The following is a 17720-nucleotide window of genomic DNA, read 5'->3' on the forward strand; positions in this document are numbered from 1 at the left end:
AGTATCAAGTTCTGGGGAATCACAGCCAATATTCTAAGAGAGAAAGTCTGAGATGAGGACCAAGAATTGGAAGAGTTGGACAAGCATTTGTGGAAACTCCTCGCCCTTGGTAAAACCCAGGCAGGCTGGAGGGAGCAGCTACTCTGCATTTGCTGCTCACCTGGGGCACACCACTCTCCTTGGACAGGGTGTGACCCCATGTTGTTCCCCAGACCCCTCTCCTCCTCACTTCTCTTCCTGTTCTGTCAAGTCTCATCTCCCTTTCTCCATCTCAGCTCTGTTTGGGGTTGACAGAAGTTTGAATGTCATCATACTCTATGTGTTATTTTTTGTCCTCATTGCTGTGGCCAAATGCTGAACAACGTAGCAATTTAAGGGAGGGACTGCTATGTGGCTCATAGCTTGAGAGCATAGTCCATCAAGGTCGGGAAGGCATGGTGGTAAGAAGAGTCCTAGTGGAGCTGTAGGACCATGAGGTGGCTCATGAGGCCAATGTTAGTGTTGTAGGCATGTGGGCAAGCTTTTGTCAGGTTGACACAAACCTAAACATCTCTGGGAGGAAGGACTCTAAACTGAGGACTGTCCTCCATCAGGTTGTCCTGTAGGCTGGTCTGTGGGAGCATTTTCTTGATTAATGATTGATGTGGAAGAGTCCAGCCCACTGTGGGTGGTGCCATCCCCTAGCAGGTGGTCCTGGGTTATGTAAGAAAGCAGACGGAGTGAGCCATGATTAACAAGCCAGTAAAAAGCATTCCTCCATAGTTCTTGCCTCTGCTCCTCCTGGAGTTCACACTCCGACTTTACTCAGTGATTGGAATGTGATATGGAAGTGTAAGCCAAATTAACCCTTTCCTCCCCAACTTGTTTTTCAGTCGTGATGTTTATCATGGCAAAAGAAAGGAGACCAGGACAGCAATTGGTACTAGAGAGTGGGCTACTGTTGGGACAAGCCTGGCCATGCTGTTCTGGGGAGGATTGTTGAAGTGTTTGGAACCTCAGGCTGGAAAAGCCACCGAGTGCTCAAAGCTTAGCAAGAGCTGGACAGTTAGTGTTGAGGGAAACACAGTTGATGGAGGGCTGGCTTGTGGATTTTCAGAGGGAAGCGAAGACTCTTTGGGTCGTTTGAGTCCCCCCCCCCCCCAGTCTATAGTTTCTGGTCAGCTGGGGCTGACAATTCCACTTGATAAGAGAGCATTCTCATTGCAACAGAATCTTCTGGGAGGTATTCCTTGGAATCAAAAGCTGTGGTCTGGTGGGGAGGCAGCCAGGCTGTCCATTAGGCTGGTGGCAAACCTGGGCAAACCAGGAAGTCAGGCAGCAGCCAGATGCTGTTGCTTAGGTAAGCCTCTCTGCAAATGTCCTAAGGCACAATGAAAGGCATGTCTCCTAGGTGATTCTAAAAGCAGGCAAGCTGACAGTGAGGATCCACCGCCATACTGTTACTTCTTTGGCCTCTGATGCTGCAAGCCTTTGGAACGTTGTCATTGGTCCTGTTCTCCTCACCCTGGTTTCACCTGTCCTCATGAACTCAACTTCTACCAGTTCACTTGTTCTACCTTTCTAGGGTTAGGACTCCCCTTCCATACTTAGTTCACCACTGATCCTTTGTTGGTCAGATTTCCTGCTCCAAGAGGCTAATCCATTCTTCATCCTACATCGGTACTAAAGCCCAGGTGAGGGAATAAGGTGAGGGAAGCCCTGTATGAGTGTGAACTTGCTGAAGGTGGCATAAGAAGCCCTGGGCTCTATAGCTGCCAGACTCATTGGGCCTTTGTGACAATGGGAAATAAGCTGGATTTGACCTGACCTACAGAGGCTGAAGAGGGACAACCAGTCAAGGCCAGGCTCAGTTACACAAGTCACAAGATAAGAGGAAGCAAGGTGACTGAGGGAGGAACTGTTTGTGGAAACATTGTGCAGTTGGCAAGGAGTGATGTTTTTTTAGTGGGCAAGGTGTATGTGTGTCCATGGTTGGGTATACTGCCTGGCGAGATATGTGTCCATAGTTTGGTATGTTGTCTGGGTTGGGTATGTGACCATGATTGGGTATGTTGTCTTGGTTGGGTATGTGTCCATGGTGGGGTATATTGTCTGGGTTGGGTATGTGTCCATGGTGAAGTATGTTGCAGTAGACAGAAATACTGCTTTGAGACTTCTCAAAAAGAGCTGCCAAGCTCAGCAAAGGAAACTTAAGACATTCCATTATATGTGAACTTAGACAGTGTCCATGGATAATCTCCTTATACAAGTTTTTCCCATAATAGACTTCATCTGGTTTTCTTTATAAGGAGACTTGGAGGCAAGGCCAGGACTAAGGTGAGCCACTGATAGTTGTCAGTCACCAGGACAAGGGTGAGCCACTGACAGTGGTCAGTCACCTCTGATAATCTCAGTGATAAAATAAGTTGTAACTGAATACAATATTTAAAAAGCAACTAGAGTCCACAGGCTACTTCTAAGGATAGGATGTTGGCACCAGGGTAGGGAAGAGTGTGCAGAAGATGAAGCCCTAGAATGCCAGCATAGATTTCAACCATGACCTTGTCTACAATGCTGATAACGTGTTCCTTTTATCAGTGATTTTGGTGTTGAAGAACGACTGCATTAAAATATTATTCATTAAAGTATTTCGTATCCCAATTATGGAGCTTTTTGGTGTCTCTTTACATTGTATGCTATCCCCAGCTGGGTGGGAACAGAAGCAAAGACATTAAGCAAGTGCATAATGAATCAAGGGTTTTGGGTATCTAGAGTTCCAGAATTTATATTAAAATACATGTCCTTTCCCCTCCCCCTCCCCCTTTTTTGCAACTGTCTTTGCCCTGTCATTGGGCAGGCAGCTCCAGGAATGATGAGTTCACCTTGCTTTCCTGGCATGTGCCCAGGCTAGGGCTGGTGCGGAAAAGTGGCTTCAGATACATTGGCTGAGACAGGGTTAAAGTGCCTCTGGGGAGCATCAGATGTTGCCTAGAGCAAGCAAGGGACCCAAGATCTCACCAGGAATGGGGAAAGGTTTTCCTAATGCATTTGTAAATGTCTTTCCTCCACCTCCTCCTGCAAATGGAGTCATCCTCCCACAGTGCCCCCTCTTGCTGTGCTACTGATTAATACAAGTTCATTTAAGTTGCTTTCATGCTGTCCATTCCCTGTTTCTCATTGAGCTGCAAGTCTCCCACCTGCCTGGGGAATCTCTTGTACTGTTTCTGAATAGAAGTGGCAAGAAAGTGTGTGGTCCTTTTGAACTGGCCAGAAGCATAGGTCAGATGTCATTTTTCCAAGCTAGCCCTTAAATCACTCAGTGCGCTTGTTGCCTGTAGGTCTAGGCTGCTGCTCCCAATCCTTCTGGCACTAGGTGATGCAACTGGGCCTTATCCATACTAAGCAAATGCTGTACCTCCGGCCTCCACCCCCAACCCTTACCCAACATTCCCAAATTTAATTTTTAAAAACAGTCTTGCTATGTAGCCAAGGCTGGACTGAAACTCAGTATGTAGTCACTGTGGCCTTGAACTTACAATCCTTCTGCATCAACTTCCCGAGGGTCGGGAGTACTGCCATGTGCTCCCACTTCTTGTATGGAAACCTTTTAAACAGAATAATAGCTGAATCTGATGCCCTATATTCTGATTGGATGCCCAGTGTTTAAAAGCAGAAGCCCAGGCATGACTGAATCTGATTGCAGATATTCTGAATGAGTGCCCCGAGTCTGGAAGCAAGAACCTAGACATCTACTTCCATCTATAGAAGCATTTTTCACAGAGGTCAAAAGTGGGAACATCTAGGTATCCATCACCCTGTAGATCCATGGATGATGTCTAATCCTGATGAGTGTAACAAAGTTATAGACCAATCTAGAAAAGCTGTTTCTCATGATAAATGTCATTTCTACCATGGAGTTAGTGGAAAAGACTCTTCTACAGAAGACTTTGCAGCACATGGAGAGTCCTATAACCATATCTGTAGCGGGAAATCTGGTGCCGAGGGAAAGCAATGGCACCAGGCACTAAGGGCCTTATTGGTGAATCTGTGGGAGGCATAAAAACTCTATGATTAGGCAGCCTGTTCTTTTAGATTCAAGTGACAGTGATGTCCCAGACCTCAGATAGAAATAAGGAGCTCCCAATCTCATATTCCACCAGGAGGCTTAATCAAGAAAGGGTTGGAAAGAGGCCTGGATGGAGTTGGTAAATCACCATGGGCTAGACTAAATGGCCCCTTTCCCTTCCTGGACTAGCTCTTAGGTGGCCCACTATCTCTACACTAGAGAAATATCTTAAACAGGTAATTCTGCCCAATAACTCCTTCATCTCTGAACTGCCCAGGTGGTGGTGCTGTGTGTTGTGCCACTATTTCACTACAGTATTCATGATACTGGCATCCCCAGGACCAAAACTTCTGGGAGCACCCTGGCATCATCAGAGAGGCTCTAGTATATAGCTCCTAAGTCCCACTCTCACTCTCTGGCCTCAGTGTTCTCACCTATACTGCAGCTGTAGTAATACTTCTGACCGTAAATTAATACTTACACAGAGAGCATCCAAGTGCTCATTGTCTTGTTCTCTCTGGGGTGGTAGTTGAGATAGCACTATGGATAAATTGTGGGAGCCTAAAAGGATCACCCCAAACACCAGCAAAGGGAGATACTCCAACAAAGTACACTTTGTTGTGTACAAGTGTACAGGGTCAGAGTATCCATATATTTCCCTGACCTCATCTTAGAACTTGAAGCTGGAGAATCAGTAGGCTTTCTACACAATGTGTCTGTGGTCTTAGAGAAGCCATGTGAGGCATTCTTAATTGTTCCCAGCCCTGACACTACAAGAAAACCATGCATACTGATACATGTCACTGGCCCAGCCTCTGCTAATCAACCGGCTGTCCTTGGGCAAGCTGCTTTTATGACTTTATGTCTTCTGTTTTCCTGTCTTCACCATGAGGGCCTTGGGAGCATCAATGGCTTCATTCTTCACTGCTCCATCAACCAGGCTGGGCTCTTGTTAATCCTCTGAAATCAATGCCACCCGCAGGGTTTCCCACCTCGGTAGCTGGTACTGCTATCTAGCCAGCCACATGCCCATTGGCATCCTGTTCCTTTCCTTTCTCATGTGGTGTCAGCCACAGGATGCCACCTCCTGAAGCTGTCCTTTCATTCCTGTCACCCCTTAACCCTGGCCATCACTGTCACCTCCTTGTCCCCAAGTCTTGTCCATGGATAATATCCATCATGCTAGAAGCTTGCTTATAAAAACAGACCTTTTCTAACAACTGGCAAAGGCGTGTCATTTCAGGATCACAGTTCTTTAGAAACAGATGTCCCTTCCTGCTTCCAGGGCTGTGTCAGTCACTCTGTCTCTGTCAGTCACTCTGTCTCTGTCAGTCACTCTGTCTGAGATGAAGCTTTTCCCTTCCACCCATCTCCTGCTACAGTCTGCCACGAGTGGGTCTGAATGTATCACTTCGTTGGAAATATCTTTTCTGGCCATTTCTGACAAGCCAGTCCCTCTTGTTCTACATATCCCTTCAGGACTCTGCGTGTCACCATGGTAACCTTGGTCCTGGTATCAAGCTCCATCAGCCTGGTGGAGAGGTTCATGCTCGTCAGGCTAGTTCAAGGAAGACTTAAGCGGGTAGATTTTCCTGAGTTCAAGATCAGCTTAGGCTCTGGGGTGAGACTTTCTCTTGAAAAACCAAACCAAAAGAAGCAAGATCCATCACCTGCCCTCTGGACCTTTAGCTCCCAGGAGAGCTGGACTCAGGGGCCACATGCATCTCCTTCCACACCCCGGCTGGCTTAGACTTGCACTCGCAACAACAAACTCCTTTTGCATTTATTGGAACCTGCTTACCCAGCAATCCCCAAAGGAGCTTAAGCAGGGCTGATATTTAGGACTCCTACGCCCTAAGCTTGGGATTATCACAGGACTACCTGAGCAGGAGAAGGAGACAGGTAAAGTGTGAAGGATGGGGAGGACACTGAAGACAAAAGGAAGCAGGAATTGTGTCCTGCTAAGGACCTTCAGTTGGCAGGGAGAGGTTTGCTTCCCCACCTCTCCAGACTCAGGGTGTGCGTGTGCAGGCTGATGCTTGCAATGCTCACACTGCAGGTGTTTGTGTGGGAGTGAGGTGGGGGGAGGAAGACCCAAACGGTGCCCATCACTGTTTCTTTTCCTTTATCCTCTCCTTCACTTTTTGAGGTTCAAACTGGATCAGTCGCAGAATTTCCTTATTGGCCAGGGTCCCCTCGATGAATTCCTCCTCTGTAAGTTTATCTGTGTAGTGGGGGAGAAGCATCAGTCAGGACTGACTGTCTCAAGCTGCAAAATAAAAGGTGATACCCAACCTCCACACCCAGTAAAACTGTTCAAAAATACTGAATAAATAGCATTCCCAGGGACCCACACTACCCTCCCAGATACCAGAACCCACTTGTGTACTCCATGTCTTCTGCTTGGGTAGGGTTCTGGTTTTTCTGGTCATCACACATTGAAATCATCAACGATTATAATACTTCTTTTTACATGTTTTCCTAATTACACCATATCTCTAGCCTAGAATGAGTTAGGCAGGATCACACTCCCAGTGCAGCAGTAGGAGCTGTCCTCAAGGGAACAAAGAGAGGGCAGGGGATAGTGGCAATGCCATGGGTATCTTGGCTTGCAGAAAAGTCTCTTGTGTGACCACAGCACCCAGGCAACCTCGTGACACCAGGTGACAAGACCTCTGTCCTCCATGACTGCTTCCTCTGCTTGAAATCTCTCATTCCTCAATCTTTTATATTTCATTTGGGATGAGGATGGAAAAAGAGAGAGAGAGAGAGAGAGAGAGAGAGAGAGAGAGAGAGAGAGAGAGAGAGAGAGAGAGACTGACTCTGCCTCTAGCCATTGAGGTGTTCGAGAGTGTGTGCATGTGCGTGTGCACGTGTGATACTGTGCACGTGTGATACTGTGCATGTTTGATACTGTGCACATGTGATACATTGCAGAGGAGGGGCATAGGAGAAAGAGAGCGAGAGAAAGCTTGTCAGGAAACTCCAGGTTTTGTGGGAAGACATTTCCACATAGAAAGAAGTCTAGGATGAGACAGCCTCTTTGTTCATGGCCACCCTCATGATTCTCAGCCCGCAGTGTGGACACAGTACCATAGTGTTGATTCCATTTCCATCAGCCTTCGGACATCCCTAGCCTTGGTTAGGGTTAGGATCCAGGATACTTCTGTGCCTAAGTCAGTGTGGTGGAATCTGGAATTCAAAGTTCTAACTGCCTCACCAGCCTCACTCCAGCAGAAGTTACAGCCAGCCTTCAAACAGCAGCATTTATCAGATTAGCAAAAAGTAGCAGAGAGCTTGATACATGGACAGACCCAGAGGGAATGAAGGCAATTCAAAAGGGAAGTGTCAGGAAGTGTCAGGAAGCCATCTCACACAGTCAGCATCCATGATAGCAAGTGTTCAGGATGCAGGTGTCAGTAGGGTTGGGTGCAGGATGGAGCGAGGAGAGTGCCTAGGTACAACTCGGAAGGAGTTCTTCACCTTTAAGGGTGTTCAAAGACACAGCTGGCTCTGAGGACGAGGAACTCTATGGACCCCGCAGTCCCTTGGGGTGTCTGATTGCCTCACCCCACTCCTTCCTGCCCCAGGGACTTCCTCTGATGTCATTGTTTGACTTTGGAGTAGGGATGATGTCATTACTTGACTGTGGAGTAGGGATGGCTAATCTCCATCTTTGTTTTGCATCCTGAGTGTGCCTCAGAGGACACATGAGGGGCTAGCACTGGCCACTCAGATGTGCTTGAGCCACGCTGTGTTGTATTTACCAAGACACTTTGGGTTTTAAATAACTCCGATGCAGACATCTCTTAAAGAAATAAAAGAACATTGCATAACAGTACCCATAAGCTCCATGTTCCCACAGGGAAAAATGCAAGAGCACTTCTGGACTGTTTACCAGTTCTTGTCTCCCAGTGGAGCTATGTCCATTCCACTCAAGTTCATGATCCTAGCTCCATGTGCCTATGAATCTGTAGGGCCTGTCTGGAACCAAGTCAGTCTGTGTTTGTGTCTCCGTGTCTGTCTGTCTGCCTTCTCCCCTGTGTGTGTGTGTCTTGTGTATGTGTGTGTGTGTATGTGTGGTGCTTGTGTTTGTGTGTGGTGTTTGTGTTTGTGTGTGTGTGTTGGACCCAACAACTCCAGTTGTCACATTGTAGAATTCATCCTTCTTTCAAGTTCCACAGACTGCTTCCAGACAGCTACTAAGTGGACCAGGGACGCTGAGAGGCAGTGAGACACCCATGGACCTTGTCAGCAATGGTCTTAGAGTGCCACAGCCTAGGACTCTCTTACCAGTCCTTCCTCTCTGTTCTCTATTCCTGTCCTGATTCCCTGATTGGAGCCAGGTTCCCATGATGTGAACTTTTCTAGCCCCTTGATCCCTCCCCAGTCTCCCTTGGAGGTGTCTGTCCTCCCAGTAAATTTCTAGCAATGTAATGGAATCAAATCCCTTCTGGGTGAGGTTTTTGGGTCATTGAAACTAATTTCCTAGATAGTCATGAGGTCTCTTCTGGGTGAGGTGCCATGTTCTCGTGTACTCCCTGTGCAGGGAGCCTCTGGAGAGCAAGCATCCTGCGGAGAGAAATGGTTGCATTCCCCCAAACTTGCCACTGCATACACATGGTAAATGAGCCTGCAGACTTTGCATTAGTGGTTCTCAAATCTGGGTTAAAAGCTACCCAAACTGACACTCTATAATATTCCTGATGCTGAGGCAGGAGGGTCACTAGATTACTGCCAACCTGGGAAGCAATGTTTTCCTTCTTTTTGTCAAACGCTATGTAGTGAGTGAGTTTTGTGAGTAGCAGGTCTATTGATATCCCTACCACCGGCATCACCTGGAGGGTAGTAGGAGACCTAGCCCTTGCTGATGTGCCTGGCCAACCTTTGCTCCCAACTTTTGAAGATAGCCAGGACAAAGTGTGGTGACAAGAGCATGGTCCCCAGTTCTGCCTGGACCCTGTGACCCAGATGAGGGAATGCTTCTGGGGTCTCTAGGAAATAGCAGAGGCTGTAAAATCAGACGATGACATAATGACCACATAACGAAGACAGAGGAGCTCACCATCATCTTTCTTTCCAAAGAATGCCCAGATCTTCTCAGCCCGCTTTTCTGGGGTGTTTTCATCATCTGGGAGGTGTTTCACATCCTCAGGCTTGATCATTTTGAAGATAGCCTGTAGCAGACCAAGGGAAAGACCTCTTCACAAGGAGCTGTGAGGGCTTGGTGGCCCTGAGAAATCCATGTTTCACACAATACACAAAAATCTACCAGAGATGGATTAAAGACTCAATTTTTGGCCACAGACTATATCATTCTTACAGGGAGCTAAGCCTCATGACATCAGCCGTGGTAATGATTTTTGAGCTGTTGGGATTATACTAAAACATAAGAAGCTTCTACACAGCAGAGGAGACAACAAAACAAGATAACCTTGGGATGGGAGAAAATATTTACAAGGATGATAAGGATTAATTTAATACGGGATTAGTATCTAACATATCTAAAGAACAGCTACAACGCAATGCTAAAATGATAAATGACCCGAAGCGTGGTGGTGACGCACACCTTTAATCCTAGCACGTGGATGAAAGAGGCAGCCTGGTCTACACAGGGAGCATCAGGCCAGCCCAGGACTACATAGTGAGACTGTCTCAAATAAACAAACAAACAACAAAACCAGGCACACACAAAAGCAAACAAAACAATATGTAACTGAATTAAAAACTGGGAATGGGACAGACATTTCTTTAAAAAGAAATTAAAATGAAAAAAAGGGGGGAGGGGAAATGGCCAGCAGATATCTGAAGAGTGATCAACTTTCATCAGTCATTAGGGAAATGGAAATCAAATCCATGGTGAGTTATTTCCTCACACCTGTTGGGACAGATACTCTTGAAAAAGCTTGTTTTGTCTGTGTCTCTTGTCAGATGGGGCTAGGGACATGGTTCAGTGCTAAAATCTCTAGCTTGTAGGAAGCACAGCCTTGATCTTCTACACAACTACAAACACTCCCATCTCAAACACAAAGACAATAGGCAAGTGTTAGTGTGGATGTGTAGAAAAGGAAGCCCCCGGTCATTGTTGGGCTACCATATTATGCTTTCTCTTTCTTGGTGCCTAAGTAGCCTGCAGGATCAGGTGCCCTCTAAGGCAAGAAGGTTATAGTCAAGGTGCCTACTGGAGCCCCAAATGTTCTGCTGAATCAAAAGTTCTGGGGGCAGGGCCCTGGCATCATCAGCACCTTTGAGACCTTTGAAAGGGAAAGTGATTGTGGAAGAAAATTTTCATTTTCATGTAATGTTTGAATTTTCTGAGTAGACAACACAATTTTGTTTAAAAAGAAAAAAACCCAACAAGTAGAAATTTCCCAATAATAGTTACCAGTATCTCTGAGTTTGGAGTTTGGGGCTACTACCACAGACCCTGCCTCTTACAGGCTTGAGAGCATCAAACATCAGCATTGGCTAGGTCTGTGAGCTAGCTCAGTTCTTCAGTGGATGGCTTATGATCAAAAAGGTTAATGTCTATTGAACACTCCCACTTTTTTAAAAGCATTTTTTAAAAGATTAATCCAAAAAGCAACTTTACAGAATGGAGATTATTGGTCCCATTTTACAGACAACAAATCAACCCAGAAACATCGAATTTACTCACAGTTAACCCACGACAGCAGAGATTCTAATCCAGAGAGCTCGGTTCTAGAACCTAAATCCTTGCATCATACCCAAAGATGCTTATCACATTCTGAAAAGCATAGACTAGGCTGGGGAGGGGAAGGGAGATGTGACCAGGACGTGCAGAAGTCTATTCAGAACATGGAAAAGCCTCTCAGGTGCCCTTCATCTCATTGAGAAATCCAGAGAAAGGCTGAGCTTTGGATTCATAGATCACCCTCAGCCCCTTCTTTCTCCAATCAAGAATAAAGTCAGAAGGAAATACTCCTGGTCTATGAAATCAGAGAAGTGGACAAGGTGGCCCCTACTTATCCTTCTGATAACCAGGCTTCTTGGATTCTATTGGCTCAGTACCACCAGGTCCAGTCAAACTCAGCAAAGACACTTAAGGCTGTTTATCCTAAGATGTGGTTAGGTACATTGACATGAGGTCCTAGGAGGCTGCAGTTTCTGATTAAGGGTCCTGCTCCCTGGAGACTCAAGGGCATTAGAAAAGCATAGTAATGTCTGTGAAATTAGCTTGGACTTCCAGAAGATCAACAGCCATAAGAGGCACCCTTGTCCACTGGTGCTAGGGCAAGAAGGACATTAGTCCTGGTAGGTCAGGGCAGCAGCTTTATAGACAGCACACACATCCCCAGAAATGAAATGAACTGCAGTACAGATAACTCCCAGAATTCCTCTTTTCTGATCCACTGGCACCATTTCCAGGCATGATGGCTAAATATTGGCTGTGATTGGCTGTCTGTTCCACCTCTCTTCCAACAGAGGGCTGGTTGGTGGCTGGGTGGGAGGGAATCAAGCCTTCAGGGTTCTGGGAAAGGCCGTAGGAACTGTCAAAGCCTCACCCTGGACCCAGGGAGTTTATATGCATTTCCCACGCTCACATGATGGCTTGGTGTCAGAGTTGGTACAAGAACTCATCATTTCTGACTTCCAGACTGATGCTCTCACAATGACCCTGTGACTTGGTGACTAGCAAGGCCTCACACACTCTTCTCAGCCTCGTCTCTCCTCCCTGTCTCCTCTCCCTGCTCATTTCCTTCCGTTTATTTCTAGAAGAGCATCAACCTAGCCTTCTTTAGGTGGCTTTGAATTGGTACCCATCCCATGCCACCCAGGGACCCCAAAACTAACCCAGAGGAGGTTGCTCTACAGACTTTGCCCCCAGACAGTGAGAGTACCACTTGTTGGCCCCTATTCCAGGGATGACCTAATCTGCCCTCAGCTACAGGCTTTGCTATCATGTTTTTCGTCTGTCCTAATAAGGGTGGGGGGAAGAATCCTGCAAGTAAAAGCATGATTACAAATGCACCAAAAATTAGACGAGATATGAAGAATAGTGTTCCTTCCAACAGGAATGGAATTCGAAAACTAAAGCAAGTGGCAGGGACAAGAGGAATCAGGAGACAGTGGCTGTAAGTGGCATCATGGGGTGGGGGGAATTGAAGTTCTCTAATGTCTAAAATTATGGGAACAGCTTGAGCAACCTTCTAACATTTCCATAGGGTAGAATTTTAAGGGCTCTTAGATATACTTTTAACCTGGCTGTGGTGGTTTACACTGGTAATCCCAGCTACTGTGGAGCCAGAGGCAAGAAGGCTGAGAAATTGAGGGCGGCCTGAGCTATGCTGCTAGAAAAAGTGGTTTCTGAAGAATTTGTGATGGTATAGAAAATATTCACGATAAGAGAGTAACTGGAAAGTCATGAGAAAAAAAAATTACATGTTCCTATGTCAGGGTTCCAGATTTGTCTTAAAATACTGGAAAGGCACTGAGCAATGTATTGAAAGTACATTGGTTACAAACTTCAGTCTTTAGCCTGCAACATCACCTTTCTTTTGCATCATCTTTTAAATTTCACAGACCATTTATATATTAGATTAAAGATAAAACTATTTCTGAGACACCAAAAACACTCAGAACTATTGTACACAGAAAGGAGAGGAAGCAGAAGCCTCATCTGTAAAGCCTGGGTGGTGAGAGTCTCGGGAAGCCCTGCCCAAGGGTCCACCATACCAGGATTAGAAAGTGAACGCAATCAGGACTGGGATCTAGAGTTCGTGTCCCCACTGTGGCCTCTCTCTGCTTTCTAATTGAAACGTATGTGTTTTACTATTATGGAATCTGAATGTGTGTTGCTGAAAGAAATTGAAGACTTAATGAAAAAAGGGAAAAGGTGTGAGAGGAGAAAGAGGAAGGGAAGAGAAGAAGATAGAAAGAGAGGAAGGAGGGAGAAATGTGGAGGAAAGGGAGGAGACCAGAGGGAGGAAAAAACAAGAGAGAGAGGAAGGAAGGAAGGAGGGAAGAAGGGTCAAAGGAGAAAGACAACAAAGGAGGCAGGGCAGAATACAGATAGGGAGTGGATGAGGGAGGAAGGAAGGGAGGGAGGGAAGGAGGGAGGAAGGGAGGGAGGGAGGGAGGAAGGGAGGACGGAAGGAAGGAAGGAAGGAAGGAAGGAAGGAAGGAAGGAAGGAAGGAAGGAAGGAAGGAAGAGAGGGGAATTTTAAACAGTATTTACTAGAAAACCCCAGATTGTTCTTTGGGAAGCAGATGACACTCTAGGGAGGTGCCTGCCCTCTATTCCTCTCATTATGTTGGAGCCCCTCCCCACCCTGTCTCTCCTAGCCCTGGCTGGTCCCCACTCCACTGGGCTACAAGGCATCCATCCGCAGCCTCCTCCCCATCCCGCACAGGCAGCAGGAACAGAGACACACTGACCATGACGATCTCCAGCACTTCATTTTTGCTGATGGTCCCATTGCCGTCTACATCGTAGAGCGAGAAGGCCCACTCGAGCTTCTGCGTGGGCTTGCCCGCCGTGGTCATGTGCAGAGCAATCACGTACTCCTTGAAGTCCAGCGTACCATCGCTGTTGGCATCGAAGCTGCGGAACACGTGCTGCGCGTAGGCTTTGGGGTCGGAGTCCGGGAAAAACTTGGAATAGATACTTTCGAACTCCTGCCGTGTGATGCGGCCGCTAGGGCACTCCTTCAGGAAGGACTGGTACCAGGCACTCAGCTCCTCCTCTGTGAACTTGGTGTTCAGTTGCAACTCCTCTAGGATCTCCTTGGATAGGGCACCGCTCTTGCTGTTCCCCATGGTGAGGGAGAGTAGGCGCCGCGGGGGGCGGGAGGGACAAGTGTGGTCTCCTGGCTAACAAGGTTGTGTGCTGCTGTGGGGTGGAGACCCAGGTGCTGATGGATTAGGGGGGATTTGCAGCCAGGTCTGCCCAGTCCTTGGAGGGAGGAGGGGCACAGAACCCTCCTGAGATTAAAATAAAGAGCCAAGAGCAGCCACTTACCTCTCTTGAGCTTGCTGAGAAGAAAGGAACAAGGAGGGACCCTTGAACCAAGCACCCTCGGCATTTAAGCCCCCGAAGAGCCACACTGCTTGCTGTTTGTCTTCCCCATCTGAGGGGTACCCATGGGACCTTATAGTGCAGGGGTTTGGGAGCTTAGGGTCTAAAGGCAGCCCTAACACTTAACCTACACTGCATGGGAGTTTTTCTAATCCTCCCGCAGTCACATTTGGGCCTAGACACTTCACCTTCTCAGCAAGGCCTTTTATCCCTCACTCTCTGATGGCTCCTTCCTCACCGCTTGCTGGGAAACCCCAAACTGTCTGCCAGAATGGAAGTGCCAGATAGGGAAGGATTGTGTTCTGTGGGTTGTTATCGCCACTGCAAGAACAGTACAAAATAGCTCAAACTGGCTGGAAAAGGTGCTGAACACACACGTGTGCACACACGCACAGACACACACACACAGACACACAATATACATACACACATTCATACATACTCATACATACATATATATGCACACACAGACACATTCACACATATACACCTATTCATACACACATATACACACATACACACACATTCATACATATACACACACATTCATACATATACACATATACACACATACACACATTCACACATTTACATACACACACAGACACATACATATACATTCACACACAGAGACACACACACACACACACACATATATACACACATATTCATACATATGCACACATATACATGCACACACAGAAACATACACATACATATGCACATATACACACATATTCATACAGACACATACACACATGTACATACACACATATTCATACATATACACATATACACACATACACATATTCACACATTTACATATAAACATTTACATACACACAGATACACATGTACATTCACACAGACACACACATATACATACACACATATACATGCACACACAGACACTGACACATACATATGCACATATACACACATATTCTTACATACACATATGTACATACATATTCATACATATACACATATACACACATTTACATACACACATTTTCATCATGCACACACAGATACACATGTATACATTCACACACACACACACACACACACACACGGCTCCAAACTCACTATAGGCTCACCTAAATGTTTTGAATCTACCACAGTTTAAATGTTTTGACTTTACCACAGTACCACAACATGCCTTATACAACCACAGGAGATTATTTTTCCGGGATTTTGTCCAACGTGACTGTTCTGAGCAGACAGAGGTGGGTAAGCCGGAGTTACAAAGTTCAGTGTGTTGGATACATTCTATACATGTTTACTTATGGTGTGTTCAAGGCAAGACTGGGTCATGGGGACCTGGGTCCATTGTGAGTCTCTATTATAAGTTAAGCCCTGGTGTTATTGTTCCTAAGTAACAAAGGTAGAATAAAGCTGCCTAGGAGGAGTGAGCAGGCAGACCAGGCAGGTGGCAAGGGACAGAAAGGCCTGTCACATTGGCAATGGTGAATGTGTCATTTGAGTGTAGTCTCAGGGGTTGTAATTTAGATACATTTTGGTGTTGTGTTTATGCGCTATTCATGGCTGCCCCTGCTATTTCCTTAGAGACTAGAGGACTATTGGGGTGTATAGTAAGTTTTAGAAGTCAAACCCCACCCCTCCCTTCTGATGCCACCCTATTACCTGGTCCTCCCCACAACATTGACCCTGCACACTGGGATTTCTCTTTTCCAAGGCATCCCCAGGAACTACATAAATATTCCCGTCTTCCCCTGCATTTCTGTCTAGGAATGGGCTGCCTTAGTTCTCTGCTTGTGTTAGTTAGGGTTTCCATTGCTGCCATGGAGCACCGTGAGCAAAAGCAACTTGAGGAGGAAAATGGTTTGTTTGGCTTGCACATCCACAGCACTTTTCACCACTGGAGGAAGTCAGGACAGGAACTCAAGCAGGGCAGGAGCCTGATGCCAAGGCCATGGAGGAGTGCTGCTTACTGGCTTGCTCTGCATGGCTTGTCTCAGCCTGCTTTCTTATAGAACCCAGGGCCACCAGCCCAGGAATGGCAACATCACCTATAACGAGCAGGGTCCTCCCCCATCAATCAATAATTAAGAAAATAATCCACAGGATGGCCTACAGCCTGATCTTATGGAGACATTTTCTCAACTGAGGCTTGCCACTCTGATAACTCTAGCTTGTGTCAAGTTGACATGAAAGTAGCCAACGGACTGCCCTACCCTATAGGGTGGAGGGTGAGAAAATGCTCATTGCAGAAGGACCTTGTTTTATTATGGAGGTGGGGACTTGGGGCTGGTTGTGTGAAGTGAGGGCTGTCTTGGGGACAGGGCCCTTAGCCAGTAGGGTTTGACACTTTTTGTAGCCCTGACATTCACATTGTCAGGGCTGTTTGCACTAGGATGGCAGCCAGCTGCTGACCACTACACAATAACTGCTCCTTGAAGGGCTGTGGGTGTAAAAGCCCCACACTGTTTGGGATCACAGGTGACTTGTGGTGTGAACACATAGGAGGAAAATTTGAGTTGGAGGTGGATTTCCCACTCCAGGATCAGATTAATGTTGCAAGATCTTTAAACTCCTCAAAACAAATGCTGAAATAGTACATTAAGGAATTGTTTTGGTGTGTGTGTGCATGTGTGCATGTGTGCATGTGTGTGTGATGTGTGCAGTCTTGAGCATGTATGTGTACGTATGTGAGCCTTTGCATCCACATAGAGGTCAGGGGTGATGCAGGTGCCCTGGTCTGTGACTGTGCCTTACTCTTCAAGAGGGGGGTCTTTTACTGAACCTGGAGCTAGGTTGGTGTCCATCAATCCCAGTGCCCCTCCTGTCTTGGCTCACTCACAGCACTGGGGTTATGGGCTCACGCATGATCACACCTGCTTGCTTTTCTATGTGGATTCTGATTGTACAGCAGCTGTTCTTAACTGCAGAGCACTCCCAAGCACTGACAATACAACTTCTTAAAACATTCATTTATTTATGGTGTGTGTGTGTGTGTGTGTGTGTATGTGTGTGTGTGTGTGTGTGTGTGTGTAACTTCTCTTTTCCCACAGCTTAGGAGAGAATACTATTTCTTAGTAGGAAGGCTTTCCCTCCTGGATTCTCACTGCCTTTGCAGGATGCATTTGCTCTCAAGTGTGGTTAGAAATGGGCTAGCCACAGTGAGCATCCACTCACCCATTCACCCACTCACCCCAGGCACTGTGCTGGAAGCACATGCAACCATGCAATAGCAGTATAGCCTAACACTTCCCTTGGGGAAGGGAGGAGAGGGAGACTGGCTGCCTCTAGCCCTTGTTTGCAGAGGCAGTGAGAAGCACATCCCAGTGAAACAGGCATAGCACACTGAAAAAGAATTTCCCTGTGATCCTGAAAATGAGTTTGATCCATGAAACCCACACAAGAAAAGGAGAGTCTGCTGTCTTCTGACTTCCACACACTCATGCACTAATAATATCTGCATGCCTGCCTCTCTCTCTCTCTCTCTCTCTCTTTCTCTCATCTCTCTCTCTCTCATCTCTCTCTCTCATCTATCTATCAATCATCTATCTATCTATCTATCTATCTATCTATCTATCTATCTATCATCTATCAATCATCTATCTATCTATCTATCATCTATCAATCATCTATCTACCATCTATCTATCTATCT

At 46.5% G+C, this 17720-nt stretch overlaps 1 protein-coding gene across 2 annotated transcripts; it reads right to left on the minus strand.

The window, feature by feature from the left end:
• Positions 1 to 5826: 5826 nt before the first annotated feature.
• Positions 5827 to 13825, minus strand: Rcvrn (recoverin). 2 transcript variants are annotated; one of them, XM_021178195.2, is made up of 3 exons: positions 13445 to 13825; positions 9111 to 9222; positions 5827 to 6269 (listed from the first exon to the last, which is right to left on the minus strand). In XM_021178195.2, exons 1-3 carry the CDS (start codon positions 13823 to 13825, stop codon positions 6154 to 6156), a joined length of 609 nt encoding a protein of 202 aa, XP_021033854.1. In that variant the 3' UTR covers positions 5827 to 6153. The 2 variants fall into 2 exon arrangements, 1 of the variants encoding a protein (XP_021033854.1); XR_015044865.1 differs by lacking the exons at positions 9111 to 9222; positions 13445 to 13825 and adding an exon at positions 7139 to 7199 and having other exon boundaries at positions 6206 to 6269.
• Positions 13826 to 17720: the final 3895 nt, after the last annotated feature.

This window comes from Mus caroli, unplaced genomic scaffold (genome assembly GCF_978045245.1).
Source record: "Mus caroli unplaced genomic scaffold, Mus_caroli_1 scaffold_13, whole genome shotgun sequence".
Classification (NCBI taxonomy): Eukaryota; Metazoa; Chordata; class Mammalia; order Rodentia; family Muridae; genus Mus; species Mus caroli.